Here is a 10,846-nt window from a genome sequence, read left to right as displayed (position 1 = left end):
GGGCCACAGACTGTCCCCATCCCTGCCTCGCTTAGTGAAAGATGACTTGCTGATGGACCGATTTCTAAGTTGACACCTAAACAAGTGAGTAGGATCTGGCCAGATCCAGGGAGTAAAGGAGGTTTTCCGGGCTATGTTTGATAGCAACCCTTTGATAAAGAAAAAAAAAATCAGCATTTTTGTTTTACCCACACCTTCTATTATGTTTTAAACTACACGGAGAAGACAGCATGGCTAAGAGTATAATCATTACAAATCATGCATAATCCAACATAGCAAGACGGTGAAAACTCAACATCACCATAAAAGAGATCTAATACTGAAACCAAGTAAATGGCAATAATGATAACAACCCGAATGTAATGAAAAATAAATAGCATATAGAGCCTTCTCTGCCCATAAGTTGGTGCTTCTGTACACATTTCGGTTCATTTATTATTCATTTCAGTTTGAAACACAGTTCACTGGACAAAGGCATGGAAGATTTCTTTAATAACTCTCAGTACTAATTTAATTCTACTTAAACACACATATTCTCGTGAATGCCACATGCTTTTCAGCATGATTTTATGTGTAAATCAGGATAATATGTTTTCAGGTCATTAAGTAAAAGGAAGCATGAACTAAAACCTATTTAATCAATGAGGTATCACCTTTAAACTGCCACAAGGTCATAAAAAAGATAATTTCAAAGCTATAAGTTCCCTAATTGTAATCAACAACAATCTAATAATGGGGAAAGAAAAGTACAGGCCTAATGGCTGCCATAAACTTGAGGGAATCCCTGTCTGTCTTTGAAGATATTTCGCATCCTCTTCTGCTGAAGGGCCATCTCTCAAATCCTGGATTTTTAAGACAAAGTGAATGACTGCATTGTGTCCAGGGAGTGTGGACCTATAGTGCACGGACCAACAGTGATAATGATGGAGGCAGGCATTCACAGAACAGGGGCGAAGCCAAGCCAGGAAGCTCAGCTCTATTCCACCATAAACAATATTTTAGTTTCATCCTGACCACAGAATATTAGCCCTTTTACTTAACCCAGACAGATATATTCACACCATGTGCACTGAGTCAGCAATAGAAGCTTTCTATATCTAACTGAATTCTGTGTGTATTTATGAGCGCTCCCTGTCTGTCTTTGAAGATATTTCACATCCTCTTCTGCTGAAGGGCCATCTCTCAAATCCTGGATTTCTGAGACAAAGTGAATGACCGCATTGTGTCCAGGGAGTGTGGACCTATAATGCACGGACCTACAGTGATAATGATGGAGGCAGCCAGGAAGTTCAGCTCTATTCCACCAGAAACAATATTTTAGTTTCATCCTGACCACAGAATATTAGCCCTTTTACTTAACCCAGACAGATATATTCACACCATGTGCACTGAGTCAGCAATAGAAGCATTCTATAGCTAATTGAAGTCTGTGTGTATTTATGAGCGCGTGTGTGCGTGCGTGTGTGTGTATGTGTACAGGGTATCCCAGGAAAATGTACACACACTTTTAACTCATTATTAATTCCAATGAGTTAAATATGAAACGAAAGAAACAACAATTGAGCTATCATCTTTTAAAGTCGCAATACATTTTTGGGATACCCTACGTATACACATATACATGCACATAAATATTACAGGATAGATCAACCAAAGGACTTATATGCAAGCATATAGGTCTAACCAATGAACACAGACAACAGGGGGGTGAGGGCATGAGTGGGAGGAATGGGGGGTAATGTGGGGATAAGGACACATATGTAATAACTTAATCAATAAAGAAATTAAAAAAAATATTACAGGATATTAGACCACACGTTCTCAAACTCATAAACAACTGATCAAATTAGCCCTATTTTGTGAATGCAATGTAAACTGATGTAAATTACAAACTAAGTCTGTGTAAATGCCATAAAATGAAGATATGATATTAAATATTCCATATGTCCTGTTATGAGGATATTACTATGTAACTTAAAAATCTCTCTTAAAGCACTAACTACTCTTTAATTCCTCACTGTGAATAGAAGATATCACACAGAGGTATAGAGTCATCACAGTTTTCTATCCTTCCCAGCACGTTGGGTTAGAGTTCAAAGAGGAAGCTATAAATACCCCAGGTTTCTTTCTTTGTTCTCACTTCTTCAAGAAGCACCTATCGAACTCCAATTCCCATTTTTATTATGGGTTCATGAAACATGAGGCTGCCTGAGTGGATCAGCCCCCAAAGTCTCTTTCCAGCATTCTTTTCTTAAACAATGCGGCTTCTGCCATTTAGAGTTCCAATGGTACTTCAGGAAACCTTCCTGCATCCATTCCATCATGTCATAAAAGGTGGATAGCAGTGCGCTGTTCTCATGACGCTGCGGGTAATGCACCTTTCCTACGGGGCTTCCACAGGATGGTAGGAATCCCTTATTTTCCTCTGGCGGGGAGGCCCTCCTGGCTTTCGTACTCATTGTGAGGGATGGTCCCAGCCCTACAGATTCCCATTAACAAGACAATGACATTGCCCCTCGATCCAGAACACAGTGGTTCCCGGAGCTGGGCTATGAGACAGACAGGGGTGTCTTGAGGACCCTCGTCCTTTGGTGTTTTCAGAAACATACATTCCTGAACACACAGCTCAGAACCGTGCTCTTTCTATTATGAGACACGCTTTCTACTCAAAGGCTATACCTGTCAACTGTAAGAACGATTTTTCTTCTGAGTACAGAGCCCCCAAAATAATTAAAATAGCCCGGCCAAGGTGGCTCAGTAGTTCAGCTGATATCAACCTATGAACCAGAAGGTCACGGTTCAATTCCAGGTCAAGGCACATGCCCTTGTTGTGGGCTCCATGCCCACTGGCAGCAGGAGGGTTGTGTGCAGGAGGCAGCCAATCAATGATTCTCTCTTTTCATTGATGTTTCTATCTCTCTCTCCCTCTCCCTTACTCTCTGAAATCAATAAAAAATATATTTAAAAACAATTAATTAAAACAGGGTAGAATCAACTGCACATCAAAACAATTATTCTGAATAAGTTAGGTCCTTTTTTTAAAAAAAAAACAGATGGTGTCACATTTCACACGTGAAAGTGACAATACTGAACTCTCATCATTAAGACATGACATTTAAAGGTGTTTTCCCAGTGGTGTGAGTAGAGTTTTCCTATCCTAGTACCTACACGCTGTCCCATTTTTGCCAAATAGAAAAGCTTTAGATATACATCTAAATTAGTTCTTCAAAAAACCAAGGACAAGAACTACTTGTGTTAGAAATTTAAATCTCTAATGAAAAATATGAATTTTGAATAGAAATAGTCTGAAACCCCCCCAAAATTTTCCCAATCTTTTAAACATGTATAAAGCAAGAGATATGTGTGTGTGTTACACACACACCCACACACACACACACACACACACACACACACACGGTGTGAGATGAAAGCAGTCTCAACAAAACAATAAAATAATATCAATATTAGGGTCTCAATAAAACAAAACAATAAACCAATAAACCAATCAGTAATACCAGTAAGCCCCTAGTTCTAAAAGAAAATGAAAGCTAACAGTAGACAAGGTGACCAGTGGAGACGTACACACGGACTTACCCCCCGGGGGCATCACAACCGCTGTAGGCGCACTTGTCAGGCTGCCCCTGGTGTTTGAAGCATTCACTTCCACCGTATAATTAGTAAAAGGAACCAGTCCGTCAATGGGCACCCACAGGTTGGTCTCTTCACCACGGTGCACGAGGCGTGTGCCACTCAGAAGAGTGTAGTTATTAGCTGCTGAATAAAAAGGAACGTATTAAAGTGAGTACGTACCTAAGGATTCTCTCCTGCTATTATTTAAATTTTTCTGGGGTTCCGAAATATCCAATACTAAACGGAACTATACTGTCACCACCGTAAGAGGCATTCCATGTGCCTTTATTCATTTTCCTGTTATGAAAAAAAAAGTTACCTGACAGATAACATTATGTTTTCTAATTCACTCATCACAGGGATTGAAGTAAGTGGCCTGACACTCTAAGATAGCGGAAACCCACGTCACAATGATCACGCATAACAGCAAATACCCTGTGCTGACATCTAAACTGATCAATTGATGAATCATTTACACTCGTTTCAGAGTTTCTCAAATAGTTGAATTTTCTGTGATACACAGACTGGGAGGAAATCACTCGTTTTCTCCCAAATAGAAGAGTTCTGCATATGAGTAGCGCAGTCAAATGTATGTAAGGAATGGTATTTATCAACAATGGGGGCAATTTCTGCTCATTTTGCTTGACAGGCTGGTCAACGGCTTTCCATCCAATGCCTGTTTAAATCACAACCGGTCAGAACATCCTGAGAAGCAGCTGGGGAAGGGAAGTCATCCGTGTCCACTTTGATCTGGGGATCCATTTCTCAGCTCCCTGAGAACGCGGGGCTATCTGGCTGCATCGAATGCGTCCTGATGCGTCCTCCCCAGGTCCCACCACCACCCTTCCTTCCGAGCCTTCGGCAGACCCATCCTCAAATCTCAGCGTGTCTGGGACGCAGGGCTGTCCTGCTGTCTGACAGTGTTTCATCTCCTCGCCTATGCAGCTGGGTGATGCTCAAGGTTAAGAGGAGTGAGAACTCAGACCGAAAACTGCACTGTAACATTTACTTCACTTTCAATGCTGCGTGCTTTCCTGAGAAGTTCACTAGAGGCCAATTTTTCTAGAGATTGCTTAATTTCAGTAAAATTTAGTTAGAATTACTCTTAAACACACAGCACACACAACAAAGAACCATTAAGAACAGTAACATTTACTACAAAGAACCTTCTTCCTTTGCCAAATTGCTTATTACATTTACCTTCAATATTCCCCAAAGAGAATATACGGTACCGAAGGGCTAAAACATGGAAATAATTCCTATTCATTTTTAGTGGAACAGGATGAAGACATAGTCACAGCTTGGCAATGCTTTTCATTTCCTAATATGGAAATAGACAACTCCCAGCTACATATGCACAACATACATTAGCAGGAAGTCCTGAAACCTGCCAGGCAGCCTTTGATAACATCAGGACGCTCTAAAAAGACACTTCCAAATCCTGCTGTATTAGTCCCCATAGGTTTTTCACAACTAGTCCACTTGCTTTGGCCAAAGATGACTGAGCTCTGAATGCATGTAGGGAGGAGACTCTGCTAGGTGATTATAACAATACCAGAGGCCCAGTGCACAAAATTTGTGCACTGGGTGGGGGGCGGGGAGGGGCGTGTCCCTCAGCCTGGCCTGCGCCTTATTGCTGGCAGTCAGACATCCCTCTCACAATCCGGGATGCTGAATGCACCAGACCATACTTTTCATACAGGTAAAAGACATCTTGCTGCTATATGGGCAGCTACATAATTTTGCCCTGATTATAAAAAGTAGTTCATAACATGATCCTTCTGAGGCAGTAGTACCATTTTCCCCATCTTATGGGTGGAAAAACTGAAGCAGAGAGAAGTTAAGTAATTGGCTTTGTCACACAGTTCTAAGTGTCAGAATCAGGGCTGATCACAAAATGTGCAAACCAGAGTCCATGCATGTCATCGCTGCATCATCCTGTATTTTTGGTGTTAGAGTAGCCTTGCCAGGTTTTATTTTTTTAAATCTAAGAGACTGTTCCCAATATATAGGGTAGGGTCCCTAGGCCTGGCCAGCGATCAGGGCCGATCTGTGGGGTGACTGGTGGGTGGGGCGAATGGCGACCCCGCTGGCCGGCCCCACCCACTCACCAGTCGGCCCTGCCCCCAAACTGCCCCACCACTGCTGCCAGTTGCCTCCCTCTGGGGTAGGGGGGCAGACGCTCAATGCAGTAAACTGCCCCCTGGTGGTCAATGTGCATCATAGAGACCGATTGTTCTGCCATTCGGTCTATTTGCATATTAGGGTTTTATTATATAGGCCTAGAGGCCCGGTGCATGAATTCATGCACTGGTGGGGTTCAGCTGGCCTGCCCCATGGGGCCATCGGGGGCAGGGGCAGCCAGGGCGAGGGGCCGTGTTCGTTCCAGTCATTCAGCCATTTGGTCAATTTGCATATTACCCTCTTATTATATTAGATGCTCAAAATGCATCAGACAGTTCCGGCATTCCAGAGACCTGGATAAGATTAAATGTGCATCACTTCTAAGCATTGTCTAAGAAAATGACTTAGACCATGAGCCGCATCCAAAGGCCGCCTTAAGTTCCCACAATGTCTAGTTCTGTGGAAGCCTTTTCTGTTACAGCCCAAACTACTGCTGTTGTCACACGCCCGGTTACAAAATATCAAAAAGGCCAGCTTATCCCATCAGACCCAGGCAGAAGTCCGATTGCGTCTGAAGGGTAGAACTGTGTACGTCTTTCAAAGGATTGAAAATTTCAAACCAATAATGAAAATTCTGAAACTAAGCCAAAATAATACAATTTTACAAATTTTGGGCTAGGTGCAAATGTAAAATTAATGCATAAATATATTAAATATGAATAAATATAATAAATAAATATATTTCACCCCCCCTTGCATTTTGTTGAGTTTTGAAGCGAATTTCTAGCTGTAAAACAAACACTATTACTAGCTTTGGAAATGGCAGAGCAGGGGAAAATATATTAAGTACCACTTTATTCTAAGTTTCCCAGATAACATTAATACGTGGTAATTATACAATTAGTTGTAACATTAAGTTCTAGTTATAGAACAATGATTACTCAGTAATTATAAGAAGTATGTAATTACTCAATAATTATGAGAAGTATGCAATTACATAAACCATTTTGTTCAGCTCAAAAAAGAACTTGTACATATCCGGGAGCCACACAGCTGAGCGAGTGCCACATGCAGCTCAATTCACAGACCTGGAGCCACTGACCGGATTTCAACTGTCCAGGAAGCTCACATCACCAGATTTAAAACCAAAACCGAGTACTATGCCAAGTGAAACAGGCCAGACAGAGAAAGACAAGCATCACATGGTCTCACCCATATGTGGAATCTAATGAGCAAAGTAAACTAACCAACCAGAGACATGAATGAAGCATGCAACAGACTGAAGTATTTCAGAGGGAAGGGGGCGTGGGGCGCGGGGAGAGATCAACCAAAGAACTTGGATGCATAGATGCATTGTCCACGGACACAGACAATAGGGCAATGAAGGCCTGGAGTGGGGGAGCGAGTGGCGTGGAGGGGGCCAATGGGGGGGAGGGGGAAGGGACATTTGTAATAATTTCAACAATAAAGATAAATTAACACTATTGAGATGTTTTAAAGTAAACTTATGAATCCCCATTATAGAACCTAGAGACTAAGACAAACAAATCAGGATCCACAATTTTGGCTTTTCTTTCGCTTCATTCTCCCTGCCCTCTCTTTCTTCCTTTGAACTTGACCATTGTGGGCCCCTAGGTATTGGGGAAAATTCTTACAACTGAAGTCCTCTAATCCCCACTCTATAGAGGGTGTGCTTTGTCACTTTTCACTGCAACTACTGTGTCTCCAGTGGGCTGGAAAATGCAGTCCCTTTGGTTCAGCCTCAAGAACCAGGCTGGAAACGCTGAAGCGATAAGCATTTCCTATCGCAGGTGAGCCTTCCTGTCTGGTGGGCCTCAGCGCGGACCCTATTTGTGAGTATAAGTGGATGGTGCAAGCCTTTTTAAGCTTGTGTTCTTGGTCCACAGCTCTCCATCACCCTGCCCCCAGGAGCTGGGCATCTTAGATGGAGTTCCTCTCTTCCAACCCTTTTAGAAAATATATTTTTTAATGATTTCAGAGAGGAAGGGAGAGGGAGAGAGAGATAGAAACATTGGTGACAGAGGATCATTGATTGGCTGCCTCCTTCATGCCCCCTACTGGGGATTGAGCCTGCAACCTGGACATATGCCTCACTGGGAATTGAACTGTGACCTCCCGTTCATGGGTTGATGCTCAACCATTGAGCCATGCCACACCGGGCAAGCTCATTTAAAATTTTTAAATAAACTAGAAAGTGTTTCAGGGTATTCCACATTCTAAAGAATTTTCTAAAAGGTTAATTCATGCATTCCCACTTTGCTATTTTATAGTGAATAAACAAGTGCTTAATGAAGAAACAACCAAAATAAACCTTCTGTCCTGTGGATTTCACTCACATGAACCCTTTTCCCTTTAGCTTCAAACAGGAAGCCATACTAAAAAGTTAACATCAATGCCCACTTTGAAGACTGAAAACCTTACTGTTAGCATTCTCAATGATTGAACATTAGGACACACACTATTATTTTTCAGGCAAAAATCAGCATAAGTAGATATTTTCCCATGTATGAGTCAGGGATGCGTAACTGATGTGTATCGCGGGAATACCATCTTGTTGGGTCCTCTAGACTGAAATACATAAATGGGTTTGCTTTCCCATTCTTGTTCTAATCATTGTCACAAGAATTTTAATGCACCATATATTCCGTAATTTTTTCCCTCCGTGCTGCACTGCTCTGACCTTTTCAATATTCTGTAATTTGACTGGCTGGCCATTTCCGTTCTCTCCCTTTTTACAGCCTTATTAACTCGTGGGAAAGAGGTGTCAGGAACAACCAATCAGAATAGGTAATACTGCAAAGGTCAGCGCAGTCTTGTACAGTATCATCAGCCACGGAAGGCTGTACGCCAGGCATTAACATCCTGATATCTTATTCATGTGACAAAGATTGTAACAAGAACAGAAAATGGCACAACACGAACCTGTTCTCCTGACAAAGACGGTAATGAGAAATGACAGCGAACAAACCAAACTGATTCTTGTTACCGAGTGAAGATTTTCCATGTCAGACCTGGTCCTGCTTTAAGTTCGCCTTTTTCTGAATCCAATTACACCTGCAGGTAGAAAAGGCATTGACTAATTCCCCCACTTCTTGCCGTACAAAGAAGAAGCTGGGTTTTCCCTGCGCTGAGGTCTCAATTTTCACGGTGTTCAGCTCTACCTCCCTATCCCCAAGTCCTGCCAATACTGAAATCAAAAGACATCAAATGGCAACAGAGGCCTTTCATGTTGAGCTAAGAATTCTAGATCCTCTTAGATAGCACATTAATATTTAAGTTACTTTTATTTATTCTTTCTAAGGATATCATTTCAAATTACATTACCCAACAGGCAAGCGTGTCCTCCAAACTCCATTATTCTCACAGATCTCACTTTGGGAGAGATGTGGAAGGTGTCGGGTGTTTGTTTAAGGTAATACACAGTTAAAGGGACCTATTGCTGGCCTTCAATTTTTGCCAACGTCGAAAATATTTACAGATAGATACCTGCGTAGCTGTCATCCCCACAACGCCTTCTGAAAGAGAGAGAAGTAACCTGTGATCCACTTAGGGCGATGGAAGGACAGTGCTCTATTAAGGCATCGTATTTCTCACCATTATGGCAATTACTCTAATGTGGTTGTTAATTAGTTGTCATCTAGTAAAAGCTGCAGTTTTTTGATTCCTCTTTAAAGTGGTCATTCTGCTGGAATGACAACTGCAGTTCAGGGGATACTAGTAAATACATGGAATATTTCATCGCCTCAACAAGAGAGGCTTCAGAAATGCTGCTCCCCTACGCAGGAGCAGGGTCAGCTATAAGCTCTGGGGGTCTTACGTATGGCTTTGTTCTCACTTTGTGTGTAACGTGTGAGCCACAGCATCCCGCACGTGGCACAATTAACCTTTTTAAGAAAATTTTAAGGATCGTTTTTATAAGTCCTTTAGAGCACGTTTCTTTTCATCAGCTATGTTCCATGCACCATGGTCAGTTTGGTTTTCCTAAATAAATCTCATTTTATTAATATCAGAAAAATAATTACACGGACACAGTGTACACAGAGTGGGTTCAGAGATTTATTCTGCAAGGGTAAATTAGGGGAGTATCGTCCATTTTCATCAAGTATGCGATATGATGACAAGTCAGATTTGCTTTGACTTTTACTTATGTTTCCCCATTTAGACAAAGTGTTATTTTTCCAAATGAATAAACGACTGCCCTTACCTCAATCAGTTAAGACCTACTTGGGTAAATATGCCCCCAGAGTACGTGGGCTCTAGCTTCCAAACTGCACAATGGACATGAACATGACTAACAGAAGATGTTGTTTCCTGTGAGCTGTGGCTAAGTCTTACTGAACCTACTGAATGTGCTGAGCCCTTGGCACGGCTGTGACCCAACGCATAACTCAACAACCACAACAGACCTCAGAGCGGAGTCGCCTGTTAGTATGAAATGTGCATCACTTTCACTTGACTTTCTAAAAACAGGTCCTCCATTAAAGGAGAACAGCCACGTGGGGACCCAGTATTTGGGTGACAATTACCCCATGTTTTGTTGGTGACCCTACCAGTGTTCTTATACTAGTTATCTAGTCCTATGTAATGGCACTAACACCAACTTAGCAGCTCAAAACATCTCATAGTTCCTGTGAGACAGGAGTCCGAGCCTGGCTGAATTGCTCAGGGTCCCTAAGGGCGGAAACCAAGTGTGGCCTGGGACTGAGGTCAACTGGGGAAGGGTCCCCAGCAGCTCACATAGTCCTTGGCAGCATTCAGTCCCAAGAAACCACTCATAAATGGAGAAATGGCTGAAATAATCTTCACCTTTTGTTAACATGGGTTATTTACAGGTAGTGGGGTTTTAGTAAATATTATTTTTCTATAGGACGTGAATTTTTAAATTAGCATGCACAATTTTTTTAAAAGTCAAAAGAATCTTGAGAAGGTTGAGATATCCAAAGAAAATACGTAGATTTTTTTTTTTTAATTAAATCTTTATTGTTCAGATTATTACATTTGTTCCTCTTTTTTCCCCCCATAATTCCCCTCCTCCCAGTTCCCAACCCACCCCTGCCCTCCCTCCCCACAC

The 10,846-nt window shown here is 41.9% G+C and overlaps 1 protein-coding gene across 1 annotated transcript in view; it reads right to left on the bottom strand.

Moving 5' to 3' along the window:
- USH2A (Usher syndrome 2A (autosomal recessive, mild)) overlaps nucleotides 1–10,846 on the bottom strand; it is a 442,266-nt gene that overhangs the window by 169,403 nt on the left and 262,017 nt on the right. The window contains 1 exon segment of the mRNA XM_006761291.2: nucleotides 3,595–3,774. Coding sequence (XP_006761354.1) covers nucleotides 3,595–3,774 — 180 coding nt within the window.

Source organism: Myotis davidii, unplaced genomic scaffold, assembly GCF_000327345.1.
Source record: "Myotis davidii unplaced genomic scaffold, ASM32734v1 scaffold174, whole genome shotgun sequence".
Classification (NCBI taxonomy): Eukaryota; Metazoa; Chordata; class Mammalia; order Chiroptera; family Vespertilionidae; genus Myotis; species Myotis davidii.
This window is presented reverse-complemented; position numbering and strand designations above follow the sequence as displayed.